The 19,907-nt window shown below is 38.1% G+C and overlaps 1 protein-coding gene across 7 annotated transcripts in view; it reads right to left on the bottom strand.

Moving 5' to 3' along the window:
- diaph2 (diaphanous-related formin 2) overlaps window positions 1-19,674 on the bottom strand; it is a 378,450-nt gene extending 358,776 nt beyond the window's left edge. For 6 of the 7 annotated variants that reach the window (XM_085363442.1, XM_085363427.1, XM_085363433.1 and 3 more), the window contains exons 1-4: window positions 19,648-19,674; window positions 18,664-19,023; window positions 5,727-5,759; window positions 4,327-4,503 (exon numbers count right to left, since the gene is read on the bottom strand). In XM_085363442.1, coding sequence (XP_085219568.1) covers window positions 4,327-4,503; window positions 5,727-5,759; window positions 18,664-18,747 — 294 coding nt within the window. In that variant the 5' untranslated portion in view covers window positions 18,748-19,023; window positions 19,648-19,674. Of the gene's footprint in view, window positions 1-4,326; window positions 4,504-5,726; window positions 5,760-18,663; window positions 19,024-19,460; window positions 19,487-19,647 lie in introns of those variants that run through there. The other variant, XM_085363418.1, reaches the window with a different exon arrangement.
- Window positions 19,675-19,907: the final 233 nt, after the last annotated feature.

The following is a 19,907-nucleotide window of genomic DNA, read 5'->3' on the forward strand; positions in this document are numbered from 1 at the left end:
ATACCGTTCCCCTGCTCGAAAAAGATATTCTCTAAAGAGCGGAAACAGAGACAAATTGGCACAGAAATCAAATCAGTCGAATCAATCAAGTATGGATGTCATGCTCTTGCAGGTTTTCATGCTGGCAGCCAAGTAAAACCATCATCTGGGCAATAATGCCACGACTGCTAATGGCAACTTGGGAGGAGAGTGCCAATATGCAGCAGCCATATTCACACCATCAGGCAGACGGTCTAAATTGAGGAGATGAGTTCATGCGTTTGACCTCACAAAACACCACGCCTATGCTAGTGTACAGTCATAACTCTACACATTAAAAAAAGGACTGTGGTTATCGTGATACCTCGAGGTTTAGTAAAAATCTTCAACAGAACAGTCAATTCTTTTTATATGTTGTTTTTGTGCTATTAGTGAAGTCGACTACAGCATTATAGCTGCGTTTCTAGTGAGACGCAAATACATGAAATTCCAGCAACTGATTTATGTCTACGCATTTTGATGAGATCCTGTGAATTCAAGCTGTGCACATCTTAGGAAATTCCGTGACAAAACGCATGAGACATACAAACACAATGCCCTCCTAAGGCAGCGCTGAAAGTAAATGTTTTTCCATGCATTTTAACTTTCCCCCTGTACTTTTACAAATATACTCCTGCTCTTAATGGTTGGTTTCAAAAATTCTAGAAAGAGTTCATTTGGCTTTCCTGGCCACTGACTGAGTGTTTCTTCCTATATTTTGACAAACCCTTTTGATGACCTTTCAGTAATAGGCTACGTGCTATTTAAGCTTTGAGATACACGGCGCAATGTGTAACCACTTTGCAGCGGAAAAAAGTATTTTCACTTTCCTGCTAGTCATTAACGCACAGTAGGGGGTCTCACTAATATGCCATGGGTCAGCCCTTTATTTGAAGCCAGCTAGACATCAAGACTGCAACATGTAGGACCATAATAACAATCAATTACAGAATGGGTGTAGAGACAAAGAAGACAGAGAGCAACTGGAATGTGTGTTGAACAGATAGATGTTGAAGAGAAGCTACTATCATCAAAAGAAACTACACACCACAGTTCTGTGTTTACTAGGTTTGACCAGAAAAGTTTACTGTCTATGAGTGTAAATAGCGCTTGCTTAAAAAGTACATAAGTAAATAACCCTTTTTTAAATTTTAATTTCATTACTGTAATTATACTTCCCAACCCAAAGTGTCAAGGCCTGTCAAATGTCAGACCAACAAACATGCCTTCTGTGTCATCTGTCACTGAGCAAATTGAAGCCTGGGTTTAATGTCACGCCGCTGTGAGCACAAACATAGTAATTGAGAGGTGAACTGAGTGACAGGGATGAGCACCCAGGCAAGAAAACACTGAGCACTCGCCTGATGAAAACCAGGAGCACTGGTCGTATTTCTCTGGCCCTGGCAATAAAGACCATTGTATGAGAAAAAAGGAAAGGCAGCCACCGTACCACACACACACATACACACTCAGAGACATTATCCACAATAGTACACACAACCTATGCAATGAAGCCAGAGTAATTCAGCTCCTCACTTCAAAGAGATGGGCTGAAAGCTTTTTGTAAGATTTCAATCCTGCAGTACATAAGGCCAAAAATGCATTTCAATGGAGAAAATCACAAGTGTGACAGAGCTTTGACCCCACGGATGAGTGCGAAGTGAATTTCAAAGTTTGATACTTCTCACACTGGCCTAAGGAATACGTAGGTGGAGACCGGCCTCACAAAAGGTTAACATCTGAATATAAAACATTTACATTTTCTATAAATCTCAGGTCATTTTGGTTCAGTTAAAAGGTAATATTGGTTCCATAATCTTTTATATCAACAAATCCAATGAAAACACAGAAACCACAATGAACTAATACTGAGAAGTGGCCGAAGTCTGTGTTTAACGTTGTTATCCATAAATAATTCTAAAGACAAAGTACAGAGTAGTTCCTAGATGTCAGAGAGACATGCAGTTCTGCTTATAGGGCTGCCACAAACGATTATTTTGATAGTCGACTAGTCACCGATTATTTTTGCGATTAGTCGACTAATCAGATCATCACCCATTGGACGTAAAAGTACAGCTTATTGCACCAGCAGCATCTGCTCTTATATAACTATCATTAGCTTACAGCTTTAAGTGTTTCAGGTATGTGCTAACTAAAAATAAAGACAAGATGATAGTTTATTAAATTTGAATGAAATCTGCAGATTGTTTCGGTGAAGTTTAATAAACTCCTTGCTATCTAAAATATAACAGGACACCGGAGTAAATTCTCGAGCATCTCACACTTCTGATGATCAGCTGTCTGCTTGACATTTATTCAGCTGTGTAAAAACTATAACTTTAATCTCAGCCAAACCGATTTACTCAGGAACAAATAAAATACTAAAAAAAGCCAAACAACAACATTTTTAAGTTATCTAAGTGACTCATATATCATGTTTAACCTGAGCAGCGAAAGACAGCGGTGGGTTTGAAGACGATCTGCCGGGAGTCCGCTGTTCTCACGGCTCTAGTTAGCCTAGCTCCCGGCTAGCTATCAAGCTAGTGGGTAACAGACGTCTCAGAAAACGTCGGAGCGCTTTTGAAAATATGTGGTGTCTTGATAAACTGAGCAGATATTTGAGGTTTACACAGCTACATTCTCGCCTGAAAATATGTTAAACGTTTATTTTATGACCCAGAAAGAATAATAAGAGTAATATTAAAACTAACTAGCTGCGCTATGAATTCTGGGACACAGCTTCTTCTTCTTCGGGGTTTAACGGCAGCTGGCATCCTTGTACATGCAGTGCTGCCATCTTCTGTTTCAGTGCGTTATTACACTCTTAAATCATACTACTTATTCCTGCGTCTTTTGTGATCTTACAAAGCTTCAAACGACGCGTCGACTAATCGTGACTAGTCGACTAATCGTGGCAGCCCTATCTGCTTATACTGCTTTGCAACTTTGTTGGGCAACTTATCGCAATCTGTACACAAGTATTTTGAAAAATACAAATTTATGGCGAAACGAGTATGAATGCATGTCACACATCAATGTAGATTCAGTCACTGAGACATTATTAGAGCTGCAATGCAGACGCAGCAAAATTAGAGAGACAACACTGAAGTTTCCTGTGTAACCCGTACTGCCCGGGCGTCTCACCTGAGGCGAAAAAGGCCTTCTTCAGGGTTGGGCAAAATAAACACCATGATACAGGAGAGAAATCACATGATGCTGACACAATCAATTATAAACCACGTAATTTTCAGCGACTCTTTTATTGTTAATTAAAAAAAAAAAAAAAAAAGAACAACAACACAAAATACTTTCTCAATCACAAGCATTGGCTTCTTTCCTCCACTAACTAATCTCTGGAGACTGTGAAAGCCTCCACCATTATTAAGACTGTGGTGTTGTTTCAAAATAATCTATGCCTGCATTTTTCATAATGAACATATATGTCATCCGGTGCTACATTATAGTTTAGTGGTGCTTTTATAATTGTCTTTCGACAACAGCAGAGATACAGGTAAATAAAAATGGTTGTGTCAATACAACCATGGGATTACTGGATATTTAAAATTAAAGACAAGCTATTTAAAAATAATTTAAGCATCACGGTAAACTCCAGAAAATAGACTTTAATAAAAATTGGTTAATTTATTGCACACCGTTTACTTCAAATGAGGATCAGTAAGAAGGAGTTGCAGGAGTTGTCTACATTACCCCAAGGATATCATGCTAACACATAGGTACTAAAGGTTGTGTGTGTCATCCTAATATTGTTTTGTGGGGCTTTAACAAAGATGGTATGGACATAACTCTATAAACGTATAAGTTACACCAAGGTTTTTAAGTCCTGGATTGATGCTAACGTTAAAGCACTGAAAAAAAATCACAGTTATCTCTCTAAATCCACAGATAAAGCTGTCTCGACTAGATGACAGCTCTGTGGGATCCTGGTTTCAATCATAATGTTGTTAATGCTAATCAAATTGTTTATTTAGTTAAAAGAACAGCATATCATCCCTGTTTGAAAGGACTTTTTTAAGAGACACTGTATAAAACCAGGGTCGGTCTGGAGAGCAATCATTCTATTATCATCCCCCAGCAGCAAAACAAGAATGCATCTGTAGTGAAATATAGATATAAAAAATGCCTTTCAAGCCCTTTTTTGTTTTAACTAGCTCCACACATACTCAAAATAACAGCACTGTGCTTCATAGTGAAATTTTCATTACTTATTATTATGTGGAATTAGCGGTTGTAATAAAACTGTTGTTTAGTACAGCAGATGACGTTTTGCAAGAGAAACACAAAGCTTACCATCATCTTCTCAAAGAGGTCAATGATTTCTTTTTCTGAGAGGTTCATGGACCGCTCATCAAAAAGAGGCTGAGGAACAGGAAGTTCAGTTTGGGTAGACAGGGGATCTGTTGGGTGCTGTATCAGGAGCTTTTCCTTCTTCGTCCCCGTTTTCCTAAAACTGGTAATACGATCACGCTGAAAGAAAACAGATTCATTGACATATTAAAATATCGCACTGCCAGTGAGCTTGTTTTGACTATAAAGTATATGGATCATTAAGAAAAAAAAACATTTTTTAAAACAACTAGATTGAAAGATTGTCTCCTGCTATCAAAAGACAGCACGATTATTATGCACTGATTTCAGGAACAGATGTGTTTCTGCAAACAAATGAAAGTGAGGTTAAAACAGAAAAAAACTATAGATTTTTTTTCTTTCATTTTTACTTTGTATTGAAGAAAATAATTACAAAAAATATCTGCCGCATACAGCAAACACCTGTATTTAGTAGATTCCAGTTTGACTTAAAAAATAAACAAACAACTAAATAATATACTTACCGTCAAACCCACAGGATTGCTCAGTTTATGCTCAAGTGATTCTAGCATACAATGCCACTTTGCAAGTTTGCAGGGTAGGGTACTAAGAGACATTCCTTTTTATATTAATTGGTTAATCCTACTCTTATGAATGCAGTAACATTAAGTGTAAAAGCAGAAAAGTATATGAACTGCATGCAACCAGTCACTGTTAGTATTATCAAAGGGAGAGAACATGCTGGATGAATGAACAGATATAAATGAAATTAACAGACAGACATATAATGATGACATACACGATGTCGCAAATGTCAGTATACTGAAGTATTACCGGATGGATCAAACATACTGAAAGCTGATTATTGCAGCAGTAGTACGTAATAATAATATGTTGGCTGTACATCCCAAAACTCATGTAATACTACATGCGTCGGGCTATTTGTTAACTAAGGATATTAAAAAGGCCCCAGGTAAAACCATCTAATCAGAAGTGCTACTAATAATTGCACACTAAATGATCTATGACCTGCTTACAAAAGCAGAGATGCTGAGGGCTAAGTTATGTTCATAATGAAAAATTTAGGCAAACAGACCTTGTTGGTGCAGAGTGCACTACAATAAAAAATGTCTTTCACGGCACAGCTTTAGAGAGCGCTACTGCGGACAGACTTATCATTATTTGCTAATGTGTAAAAACCCACGGTATCATTTTGCCACATGATGTAACTCATATACAGTTAAAATGGCAATTTAAACAATTTGCTTCTGGCACATTTGATCCATCCATATACTTCAGTTAAAAGTCCCATGCAGCTATAAGAAAACGTGAGAGGATGTAAAACAAAACTAATCACACCAAAATTAAACCAAGCACCTTACCATATCATCAGCCAATGTTTTTATGTGTATGTTCTGTTGGAGGGAGGGCACAGTGTGAAAAACAATCCAACAGAAAACGACAACACTGGCAAGTGCACGTCCCATCTCAAGTGTTTTCACATGTACAGTGTCCCCTGGATACCGCAGCGTTTTCTTCTCTCTCTTTGGTATCACAGAGTAGAAAATGGTGTTGCATTTCCCTCTGAGATACCAAATTAAATTTTTAATAATGCTTGCATACATTAGAGAATACATAAAACACATGTGCAAATTGTCTTGGTACCACAGAGGGCAATAGCTCATTCCTGTCTTGAGCAAATACTGTACATGTGCATATGCAGGATATGGTAACACTTGATGATCCCAGACAATAGGGTAAAAGTAAAAACGTTTGTGTTCAAGAATGAACACGACAAATACAAGCACACAAAATGAGGTCCATCAGAAAGCACCCATAATCAAACACATCCACATCAGGTTAAAAAAAACCCAGAAAAACCCAATAACATGCAAGTTAGCACTGCTAGGTTAAAGTTTTGTGTATTCCCAAAATAATACATTTTCCCAGGGAATGTAGTTACAGCATGACACAATTAAACACCAAAAGCTTCTTTTATTCCTGTAATTTGTGTTCTGAAGAGCATCCTTTGTAGTGACAGTGGCCCAAAAAATTCAACCACTTCTCCTAATCCAGATATTTATCTTCATCTCAGACACACTAAGAATGGCTACTGCCAAAGGCTTGTGGCTCGGCAAGGGACAGCCATTTGAAACACACCTCAAATGGGAATCAGTAGCAACGCTGCCATATGCTGTGGCGCTCGGCTGTAAAGTACTAATGAGTGGGGAGATGTGGGGTAGCGATGGCCATAAAGCCTGCCTCCAGCCGCGGATTTCTCCACTATTCTAATCAGGAAACTACTGATGCTGGGGCGAGCAAACGGATTGGCGCTAACCTGCACCTCCCTCTGTGTGTCTTCATCGGCTGTCGCTCTGGGCAACACCGAGCAGACACTCAAACTGCCATATCTATCACTAGTTTTGTCGGCTACAACTGATCAACAGTTGGGAGATAAAGCTATTGACTAGAAAGAACAAAGTCTCGATGTGCAGTGTTACCTAAGCTGTTTTTTCAAGTTAAAATAACACAGGCGGCGTTACATATAGAGGGTTCTGCTGGGGATGTCCAGGTATTTGTTTCGGTATTGTGAAAGCCTTTATTGCTTTTAAAAAGGCAGCATGACACTTCCCAACATGTGTAACGCTAATAATTTAACCCGAGCAACAACTTTTCTCATTTGTAACTCAGTACGTATGTATCATTAAGCCCAGCATTCTCTAGCAGCCTAAAACTGTGTGAAACAATAGCTAATTTTCAAATGGAGTACTTAAACATTTTCTAATCAATTTAACAACAATCAAACCACTGTTTGGTTAATTGCCTTGACTTAAGGGCCTTTCCTTGCCCATTATCTTGGCAACATCGCAACATTGCAATTTAACATCTAACAATTAAGCTTGCATGTCCTCTGGGCTTCTCCCGCTTATTAAAGTAAACTTTTTCATCATAATAAATGTTTATTACCAAACACATATTTCTCTAAATAACCTAATCAAATTAGCTCTGGGTCCCTCCTTAATCAAATATGATTATGAGTCCATGCAGATCCTTAAAAATGAAAACACAAAGCAATATCCCACAACTTGAGAACCAATTTGGGGACACAAAACCATACAAGTATGCATATTTCCTACAATAAATGTTAAAATTAATATTACAAACTACAATTAATGTTAGTATTACATTAATTCGTGTAAAGATATAAAATATCACCAGGTGGAAGGAGAAATACGTTTCTTTTCCAGGCTGGACAAAAGACTAGTTTTGTTTCAAAGTGACTATAATTGCATATCTTTTAAATAGCAACGCTTGTTATACTCAACCAATTAAACAAGACCATCTGCGTGATGTCATTTTAACTCACTCACTGGAACTATCACTATAAAATCAGTAGCCACGATGCCACTGTAAAATGGGTTTAGAAGGAAATTAGCTTTTACTTTAATTAGTTCTAATAATAAAAAAGAATTACTGTGAGATAGCCATTGTTGGCAGTAAGGCCTGTAACACAAAGTGCTTCTGACAGTTCTTGGTAAATTCATTAAACTACCTCGTGTCCCTGTTTAATCAGACGCTCTGTTCATCTACATTCTAGCAGATTTTAGCAACGATTCCTGATTTTCAGCAAGAAAAATTTAAATTTTGGGGAAATAAAATCAAAGCTGATGAAAGAGACTTTAAGAAAACTGTAAAAATTGTATAATTAGCCTTGAATGCTGGCAAGTAAGCATCAGTAGCACAGCAAAAAAAACCCCAAACCTTGTGTTTTATTAGGCGCTCATTTGTTTAACTTCTGTTGCTTATTCAGAAAATTTAAATTAACAAAGTTATTGTCAACAGAAAAATATTTTTTGGGGCAAAAAGAAAATATTTTATCTCTTTATTAATATAGAGGGTTTTTTTTAACAATATAAAGCACATTGAGGCAACTGTTGTGGTTTCACATTTTGTAAATAAAATTACATTTACATGAGTTATCAGCTTGCATTGAAACTTACTTAAAATACATACTTATCTTAATTTTGTGTCCAAGTAAGAAACGAATTATTGTGAACGCATCATTATCAAAACACAGCAGCTTAGCAGTGATGACCTCAATTCAGTAAAGCATTCAGAAACCTGTACATCACCATAGTACACCTGTCTGAACACTGCAGATTATACACAGATAGCCACAGTTACATGTCTGTGGTCATTGTCAAACCACAGTTAAAAACACGAGGAGAATATTGACCTGTTCTAAATGTCAGTATAAAGGCCGTTCAAATTTGGTCTGCTGCTCCTCAACATTTCAAAAGAGTACACTAGAGCTCCCACTCGAAAACCATTCATCTAGAGATACTGTGTGGATTATGCTAAAAAGCTGCTTTCCTCCGAAGAAAAACAAAGCACCGCAAAACTGTCACACTACATCGGAGGGTAACGCTTGCTCGTCGTTGTCATATCAAACAACAAAATTACATAATTTGTCTTTGTGTAATCTGATAAGATCTGCTGCACTACCAATGTACTGATCAGTTTGAAAGGAGTGGCATCAGACACACAGAATACGGTCCGTGTAACTGAATTAGACCAAGTCAAAACAAATTAATTCATCTAAATAAATCCTGTTACAATGGCTTCTCAATGACTGCTTTTGCAAACACAGAGATAATGCAAGACACTGCCTAAGCTAAAGATTTCTCAGTGCGCACGTATTCTGCTTGACGGTATGTATCAAGGTTTTCCATATGTTTGCACAGGGAGGATAATGTTTTCAAGCAAAGCATGGAGGTGGAGAAAAGAGGCAAAAAAGACACTGAGACACAATTTAAACCTGGCAATCAATGTGACTTATATTTCAATTAGAACACATTTACTATCACACTGAATGTAGCTGTCACATAGAAATACAAGTTCCCTCATCGTGCTTTTCCACTCACAATATTCCAATAATTCTTTCTGAATCGTTAAATGACAATAAACATCTGCTCTATAGCCTTGAGTGTGATTATTATTTAAACTACATGTTTTCTATCTTAGCGGTTCCGACACTTCCCGGAGAGATTTTTGAAATCTCTGAACATCTTTGGAGATTAATATCTACAGCAGGTCTATTAACATCAGTCAGTTTTACACAGCCAAGGAGCTTATTGAAAGATGTATTGAAGGAATTCAGAGAATTGCTACTTTGATAAAAACTAGCAATTTGAAGATGTCACTAAGGGAAAATAGTCTGATTTTTACAGACTAACAATATCATAACTAACAAAAAGATTAATAAAAAATAGCTTGACAAGACAAATAAAAAAGATTTCACTGCCACAAAGCATGTCTATCCAGACTTGTGAGCAAATTTACAAGTGGCTCAGTGTGAGAAGTGAATCAGTGTTTTATTTTCAGTCAGACTGAGAGAGCCGCATATGAAGTGGTACATCGTAACAACAGAAATACCTATATTAAAACACTTGTCAAATCTGAAAGATTCTGACTCCTATGTGCCCTACATGCTTCACATAGTGTCATTACTGTAGGCACTGCCACAAGCATACACACACGGAAAGACAAAAACACACACAACCAAAGACAGCAGATAACAGAAAAACATATTAAAGGCAGAATGACACATTTGTCATCTCAATAAAGTGAAGTAACGATTCAATCGAGCTCATAAAATAAGGTTGCTCTCCTAAAAAAGACCTGACATAAACACTTCTCCCTCAGTGTTTAATATTGACGTAGGTTACTTTGCTTTATTTTATTTAGGTTTGAAAAAAAAACGCAGTTAATTTAAAAATGGAATGCAGCACGTTTCTGTGAGTGTCTTTAAAAGTGTGTGAGTTTGTGGTAGCCTTATTAGTCTCGTGGAAGTGCTGGTACTGCTTAGTTTCCCAAAACAGATACTGAAAAGAGGAAGCACACAAAAGCTAGTACAGCTAAGATTTGAATGGCTCCACAATGGATGGTCTGACCATGTGACTGGGGACTAGCACAGTACTGCCCTCGGGTTATCTCCATCTCTTTTGAAAGCAAATTCTTACTGTATCCTTGAAGGTGGCAAGATATGTGGTCATTATAAGAGCTGAGGTTTGTAAGAAAAGAAGGAGATATTTTTACACTGATCATAACATCACATAAAGTGTCATTTGTATTTTAAAGTCTACTGAAATTAACCTGATCTGGCAAACATTTTTTTTCCAACTGCGAGAGGAATTTTGCAGCAGACGCTTTCCTCTGAAATTCGGCTTAAAACATGCCATGTTCACACCTGCTATAGCAGTTGTTTTCCCTAATTGCTGACAAGTGCAAAAACATGTGAACCATGACCTTGTTTTTATCTGCAGGCTGTTGACTAAATGGTGTGTAATGAAACTGTACGTAACACCAGAGCCAGGCAGCAAAATGTTTAAAATAATAGTCCCGGTGCGCCCAATAATATGCTTTTATAAATGTCACAGGAGTGACTATATCGGTAACATTCAATTCTACCACTGTATTTTAAATGTTGACTCATCCATGACACACCCATGTTAAGCCTTTCTCACTTGTCTAGCACGGACCTCCCTTCACTGACCATCCTTTATCACACGAGGTTCATTTAAAACAAATTTAATTAAATTAAAATACACTTTTTCATCTGGCTTCAGCCTCTCCACATTGTGTTTTCTACATTATTAACTGGATGTTGGTCCAACAACATGCAAAATGTAAAGACACTTCTTTCATTAGGCCTACATCGAGCTCAGTGGAAGCTCTGTCAGAACATGCAATCTACTCATGAATCATCCTAACTGTCGACTAAGCAAATCCCAAGTATGATTCATGCATACATGGACATGACATATATGCATGTCATACAAGTTTTACTGAGGCAGCCAAAAAACAAACTTCCTATTTTCATGTCTCAGATCTCATCCACTGATACACGTGAATAAGGCTCATGACAGAGGGGGACTTTAAAGGAGTGAATGTGTTTCTTCCACTGTGTGACTAAAGCATTCGTCACCACTTCCTCTCTCAAACTTCCTGAATGTCATTAAAAGACTCACATGTGGTCTGTTTCCTGCTGTTGCTCACACCCGCCCCCCCCCAACACAATGTTATTATATTAACATGACTGGCAGAGTATGTAAAAAATATAAAAAAGAAAGTTAGTATGACAAAATCTTGTCAAGACTGGCCAAATAAAATGCAGGGCATACCTACAGTATTGTGCAAAAGTCTTGAGCCTCCCCTCATTTCTTTGTTTCCAAGCAGCTAGACAGTCTTCTAATTTCTTTAAGTAGAGCAATAGTTCTCCAAGCTTTCTTGAAGGTCTAAACTTTGCTTTGGCTACTTTTTGCACTGATTCTCAGCCCAGCCATTATATCTGATCAATTTCCTTGCAATGTTTATTTGTTTCTTTAGGCCATTTAACAGTCAGCCTATTGCTAAAATGTATAATTTGTTTGCATTTCTTTGGCTGAATCCTTAAAATGCTTGAAGAAACTGGACAATTGGAGGAAAAAATGGTTGACCTAAAGAACAGTAGCTGGACATTTTTCTTAAGAAATGGATAAATATCCAGCCAAGATCTACTTTTTGCCATAGGCTCAAAAGAAATAGTCTCAGTGGATGGCTGACTGTCAAGGAGCAATTCTTTAAAAAATGAAAGTTGGGAGAAAAGCTGAGATAAGATAGATTACATAAGCAATCAACTGTGGCAACAGCTCTTATGAAGTGATGAAATTTAAACTCTGTGGTTCAAACTGTCATCAGTATGTACAGAGAAAGCAGGAAGGAGCTAGAACAGTGAGTGTCTATAGCTTTCTGTAAAACACGGTGGAGGCTCAGTCATGACTTGAGGCTGGATTCAGCCAGTGTTCTTCTTAAGACTGATGCAATTATGAATGCAGGAAAGTACCATCAGATTTTGTTCCTCTGTCCAATACCACATGGAAAGCATCTGATTGGAAATGCCTACATTTCTCAGCATGACGATGATGTCAAACACACTACCAAATCTGTGTAAGCAAACCGAAAAACTATCAGTCATGGATTGACATCCTCAGAGCTGATAATCTCTGGATTATTTAAGCAGCGTGGAAACATCTTGACATAGAACAAAAAAAATCTTAGACTCCTTAAAGAAATTGCAAGAGAGTTAGGCTGTTTGCATGAATAAGCTTTGTTATAGTGTATATATTGACTTTCAAGATCATCAGAATTGTACAAACTCTGGTTTTGCCTTACGCTTCGTATTTAGATGCATTTTTGTAATCTTTTCAATAAGTTGCTGCACCCATTTCTCATTTTCCTTGCAAAATATAAAGAAATATTTTAATATATTTTACCACAGCACTGTAAATGGCTCAAGTGTGTGACAAGCTGACAGCTTGTGTTAACCACATGCCAACATGACCTAAAATGATTTCCGAGGCTTCCCTAAAGCTCACGTATCAAAATGTCAGATGCATCAAATGACACAAAAAAACAAAACAAAAAAGTAATTCAAAGTATGCTTCATGATGTGATACTATCAGCAGTGTTAGAAGTATGAGCTTTACCCATTATTAAAGTATGTGCTTGTTTCGCGTCTCCTACATGATTAAAATAGAATAAAATAAACTCCATTTAACTAAATGAATGCCCGACAATATTTTCATGGACCGACCTTTAAGGTGTCGCGGATAAATACAACAAAATAAAACTAGTACCGGTACCGAAAAAAAGAAGATTTATTCATAACACACGTGAAAAGACCCAGGAAAACTGAGTTAACGATAAAAACGATAACAAAATAACGCCGAAAACCGATAAAAACCCTGAAAACCAGACATTTCACACCTGAGCCTCAACTCTCGCGGCCCGGTACCAAACGACTCACGGACCGGTACCGGTCCGAGGCCCGGGGGTTGGGGACCGCTGTGCTAGATGATGATGCTGACGGTTTCTGGGGCCAGTAAAGTTACCCAGCTTCAATGCAATAATAATCAATTTCCTACTTAACTGTCCACATAGCTATTCAATATATATTATTATACACCAGACAGTTTGATATGTCACAACATAAAAATCACAGATATAAAAAAATACAATTAATTACTAGTACACCTGACTAAAACTGCCAGCCTATTTTCATGACAGCAATGCTTCTGAGACCAAATCTATGATACAGTATGTGTCACACTGCTATCCTTGCTATCAGGAGTAGAATATGGCAGCTAACAGCAAACTGGTTAACTCTAGCACAGAACCAGCTTCAGTGTGACCCTACAGATCCCTGCTACACATTTACAAAAGTGGTATCAAGTTTTTGGTTTTTTGTGGGGGTTTTTGTTGCTGCTTTTTTAATAAACCTCTTTCACTGCCCAGTGCCTTGTGGCTGTGTCATGACATCCGGCCTCTCTCTTCCATATTTCCTGCAAATACTCCACACTTTCATTTGTCACCTTATTCACAATAACCAGGCCAATCCTTACTTATGTGATCATTATTATCTCATTTCTCACAATAGTAGAATTTTGTTTTTTTTTACCTTGAATATAAATGCCTTTCAGCATGAATGTGACATTATCGTTTTGAACACTTGTTTTTTCTTTAAATACGCCTTTCCACATTGTTGACACATGACACATAATCTGCATGCTTTGCTTCAATGTGCAACCACGATGTATTATAAATCCTGGTGGTGCAAAAAAATGTAATGGATGCATCTGAAATAGGAATTGGTCTCACTAAATCTGACATAGAGTTTTGCAGTATAATCTGAAGCCACTAAAATTACTTATATCTGCACACTTTTAGAGCGTTACGGAAACTGTTTTCCACAAATGCCCTTTATCTTCAAAAACCAACGTTTACCATGCACTAACAGTATGTCTGCCATATTTTTAAAACTTATTTTAACAACACTTAATAGGGACTAATAACATGTAATATTTGCCAAAACATAGTTAATGAGTGTTTCTGATTTTAGTTCAGCTTATGAACCACAAATAATGAAACAATCTGGCAGGCTCATGCTGCAACAGCAACCAACTGTCAAAAGAAAAAAGGAAGCAGAGCAAAAGTGCATCTGATAACATGGAATAATAACTCAGAATTAATTTAATAGGCTCGAAGCCAACATAAAACAAATAGGATCCTTTTTTAAATTTTTTTTTTTTTCCTTTAGGGGTGCAACGATACTCGTATCGGTATTGAGCCGTTCGATACAGTGCTTTCGGTTCGGTACGCATATGTATCGAACAATACAAAACTAAATTTATTTTATCAACTTTTCTTCTGACGATGCTGTCTGTGTTCAGCGCTCAGTGGATCTGCGTTCGACTACTCCGCCTAGGCTGCACTGTCGAGCGCAGATCCACTGAGCGCAGCGCAGATGAACGCTGACAGCACTAGTGGGAACACAACATTTACGCCGACAGCATCCTAGTGCAAAGACAAGTGGAAGCAGACAAAAACAGCAAGCAGCATGCTACAAACTTTACCCGAGTCATTTAGACAGCCGTTAGCACAGGATTCTCCTTATGGGGACCTGATATGTTTAATATGCTGCTGAGAATATAGCCCAGAAGAAGCGTATAGTAGAGCTTTTATTTTGGAAAGAGCCATTTCTCTGTAATAAACTCTCTTTTCCAAAGATGAGGGATTTCTCCATCAGATAGATTTATTTTTTTTATTTTGTTGTTTCAGCAACATTAAATTTAAAAACTGTACTTTTGAGTTAAAATATATATTTATAATTTTAATAAATGACAAATTAAAAAGGCATGAACGTTTTTTTGTATCAAGAAAATATCGAACCGTGACACCAAAGTATCGAACTGAACCGAACCATGATTTTTGTGTATCGTTGCACCCCTACTATCCTTGTATCCTTCACATTTCATATCTAAACAAATTGCCATACAGACATGCATGTTCTTTAAAGCTTAAACCACTTTACTCCCAACCAACCATTTCACCAATTTGCAATCGATGTGTATTATAAATTAATTAGGTTAAGGAGAAGATGCTTATCACAGTACTACAAAGCAAACAGGAACAAACGATGTTTGAGATTCTGAATACTTAATTTTCTATAATTTTCTTATAGAAAGAAACAAGTACAAATTGTATACATCATTACATTACCTGTCAAGCCTGCAGGCAATAAAGAAGATTGGATCTTATACTGTGTATTGACAAATTGGAAAGTTTGATCATCAGCACTTTTATTGTTGTAAAATCGTTGTATCTTACAATAGCCCCACACAAAAACAGCTGGAAATGACACATAATGCACCAGAACAAACAAAAAAGCTGGCTGATCCCAGTCACTTATGCAGATTCATTGTAGGCTCTATAAAGACTTCCTACATAACTCTAAATCAGACTTTATTCACAAGGGGTCACCCCAACCACACTGAAAGCACTTCTTAGTGCAACCTCCAAGGGATTTGTGTCTCCTCGAAACGTGAACGTGTAAACCACTACACCACAGAGCCACCAGAGCTAAAGCATTTGATAAATATACTGAGTACTTCAGCATAGTCTTGCCACAATGTTGGTCTAACTTTGATAAAGTATAGTGAAAAATATTGATATTCAATACAGTAGTTTTCACACAGTGTAGAATAAAGAAAGGCATGCATGTGCTTAGGTCTACTACAATATACATCTATATAACTGAGAACTGGTTCCCAGTTATTGGTTCCCACATTCCTAATCCTAATATTTAACGTCTCAGTGTTATTATTATATTTATGCAATGTGATGCTTCCTTCCTCTGAGTTGCTACACTATGAGATCATCTTTTAATCTGGAATTCAAAAGGAGTAACAGTTCTCTCCCTCTCGGTCAAACCAGCTCCTCTGAATTCCTTTTACTAAAGAGCTCATTCCATCTGGCTGTTCTCCTGGATGTCATACTTTTGCAAAACTTCAGGACAAGGACATTATAACAAAGAGAAGCTAGGAACTATTGAAAATTTGAGTTATGACCCAAAAGACTGCAGTGCTGTTGTAATGTCCTTGGCTATGCTGAGTATCTACACCCTGGGCCCATAGCCCAAATGGTGTTGCCGTGATGTAATGCTGCCCAGTGACTTGTTAAACAAACACACAGCTTTCAGTGTTTTTCCTCTAAAGACTGATTTGACTTTGCATTGACCAAACCACAGCAGTTTCTGCATTTTCTTATCACCAAAGCACATGGGACAGTGCTCTTTAGCAGCGCTAGGTGTGATTATGAAACCAGTACTTTGATGCTGTTTACAGCCGGTATTACCCCTCCCTCAAGTCTGTTCCACATCCACACAGCCTGCACTGCATGCCAAAAATGTCACAACACAACCCTGCATATGTGTAGTAAAATTTAGAGATTTAGTTGCATAGCGCTTGCACTTTTGTTGCATTAGCCCTTTAAACAGCTGAATTTGTTTAATTTAGCTTATTTACATGACTGTGGACAGCTAAAAAGTTGGGATAAACACAAGAGGACAAATCAAAACTGAACTCAAGGAAGAATAATCAGCTTCCTCTTTCAAACTTAAAGCTAATGTTAGTATTTTTGCAACAGCCGCATTTGAAGCTGCCTTCTGCTTCTGCCTGTTGTGCTCAGAGAGTTGCGCAACAGAGTACACGCCTGACCATGAGACCATTTTTTTAGTAAAACAAAACCAAACACTGGTCTTACATAGACTTGAGTGATTTACTGACTGATGATGTCATTCTGGCACTCTCGCAAACATCTTAAACTTGGGAGGCAGGATAGTCAAGAGTTTAAGGCTGTCGTAACGATTTCTTAAAGGAACACCCATTAGTAGCTCTGGGAGTGCATGTCAATTCGCCCCACTTTGGGATTTCCTGTCAGGCAGTTATTTTGGCCACTCTTTCCTTTACCTTAACTTTGGTGTAAACAACCAGCAATTTCCTTTGTGTGTTTCAGTTTTAGGACAATTACTAAAAAATGCTAAACATGCAATAATGCTCAAAAACAATGAGCACCACCTAAAGAAATATCAGAGGCATTAACAAAAACATTTCATTCAGAATGTTGTCCTTCAATCATTCCAGTATGCTTGAGTGAAGACAGAAACACTAGTCAATCTAAACTGTGCCGTTTTCAGTTCCCTATTTAGGAACTGTGGCTGCAACTAAACTTGTGACCTACCCAGCCAATAAGTCACAACATAAAGCAACACTAACAGAGCTCACAATGAAGATTTGGGAGGTGACATGAGAAAGTTGCACAAAGTTCAACGGCAGCCGAACTTTCCCTTTTTCCACAAATGTGGAAAAACAGACGTGAAAATCAAACGGCAGCCAAGCTTTTTTGTTTCTGGTCATGGAAAATAACTTTAAACCACTGCTTTCTGCAAGCACTGACGGCATGCAGGCACTGACGTGCACTTCACACCCTCAGCATTACAGTTTAGATTTATCATTTAACATGGCACTGTGGACGGTAAATAAAAGATTGTAGCTACAGTTTACCAAATAAGGAAATTACAGATTTTGGAGAGATGCTGTTTACACAATTCCTCAGAAGAGTGTATTAGTTTCTCCCAGGAACTTTTAAGAACAGCATGACTAAAAAAAACAAAAGTGATTGTTTAAGCATTTCCACATAAGCCAAAACAAAACTTCCACCAAATCTTGCAATGTCATTTCAGGGCAAGATATGGCGTGCAGGACCTAATGACACCACGGCTTTAATGATGTAGATTCGGGTTTGCTACTTTTCTAAATAAGCACAATCCTTCCTTCCTCAACACACTCATGCTGTTCATAAATCGCCCCCACAAACCTCATGTACATCATGCTGTACACTGAGTCATACAGTAAATTAACTTGTGCTTTGTGTGCATATTAATATAAGACCCCCAACTGTCACAACAAGGATGCTCTTCAAAAACCTATCAGGAGATGTATTGACAGGAATAATCACATGATGCACTGAGTGCCTCGAAAATTGAAGCACTCAGCGAAACAGTACCTCTTTGCTCAACTCTAGCTGCTATTAGCCCCTACATTAAACCATAACAACAACACATGAATTACTGTTTGTGTCTCGTCCTGCACTAAACAGGGAAGTTCTGCATCGAGAATATGCTTTGTCCTGCTCCTTGGTTTCATCATGAGCTTTAAAAGTAAAAGGAAGACTGTCCTTAGCATTTACAATAAATCTTTTTTCTTTTTTGACACAGACCTAACATGAAACCTTCTGCAGCTGCAAAGCAGTGCAACTTTCTGGGTCTTAATAAAGTTGAGTGTGACATAATGGGCTGCTTCTGGGATTACAGGATGTGTCAGTTGACTTACACCCTAGTTCCACGCACGTTACACACGAGTGAGCTATTAGAATACCTACCAGCTTTTTGTTTTTACCCTCATCCTCGCTGGATTTCTTTTTAGAGGGCTTATTTGGATCCTCCCCACCGCTGGCTTGATCCATTGCAGCTTTAAGTTAATTTCCCTTCCAGAAACGCCTAATGCGACGTCCTCAAACGCTGACAAACTCCACCGGTGGGCTATTTCAACACACTTTTTACTAGACGCTCTCCAAGTTATGTGTTTTCAAAATTCATTCCGTTTAAAAGGCTGAAGAACAATTTCAAGTTTCAAATAGCATCCAAAAGAGTCGAGGAGTTTGCTTGAAGAAGAGGTGTGGTAGGGTGGATACACGTTCTCCTCGGCGTAGCAGTATGTCAGCTCACACGCGGGGGAAAAGCTAGAAAGTAACACAAGAGCGTGTAAACAACAACTGATTAGTCCAACATATTCACCCGGGTTTTAAGTTTCAACAAATGCTTTGTCTCCACGCGTGTTTCCATAAGCAGCAGTGTTTAGTATGCAGAATGCATTCAGTAAAGACATCTAACCGTGAACGGTAAAACAGATCCACCTGAGTTAGCTATAAATAGCCATCAATTATTTTTATATTTTTCTTCTAAAGTAGCATTTAATTGACCCCCTGTTTATGGGAACAGGCGGCTAAATTGTTGCAGAAAGCAAAGTTACAACCGTGTAACTTAGCAATAGAGGAGTAATAGAGAGACAAAAACGTTTCAGGCTGCCCTGACAGTTTTTAACGTGCCTCGTCAAAGCCACTATTTAACTGTCATTAATCAGAATATATATACAATTGCTGTACTATAGGGAAATCACCGTTGTTCTCTTGCTTAGAATACTTTACACTGCTGTACACAAGCGAGCAATGGGCCCGGCAAGCACTGTTTATTTTAACGGACACAGTAGCACACCAGCACGTATGAAACCATATCAAATCCAAACGTGAAGATTAAATAAAAGAAAAAGAAAACTAAAAAAAATAAAAATCCCATCCAGGGCTTACCTTTACAACCAAACGTGAATACCAGGCCCACGGAAATCCCGCCCACCCGTTTTTGACTGGACTTTGAAAGACTGAATGACGTAGAATTCAAGCTACTATTGGGCAGATGTCTTGGCAGTCACGAGGTCGGCGTGGCGTCGGTTGTGACGGAGAGGTCGCACCGATTTCACACAACGTGGATGGGGTTCAGGCAGTTGTAAGAATAGATCTGTAACGGAGGCACCGTGTGAGCGGCTGAGCGCGGATAGGAAGCAGGGCGG

The sequence above is a fragment of the Diplotaxodon limnothrissa genome, linkage group LG2, assembly GCF_057381915.1.
Source record: "Diplotaxodon limnothrissa isolate DT_005_m linkage group LG2, D_limnothrissa_male_GT1.1, whole genome shotgun sequence".
Taxonomy (NCBI): Eukaryota; Metazoa; Chordata; class Actinopteri; order Cichliformes; family Cichlidae; genus Diplotaxodon; species Diplotaxodon limnothrissa.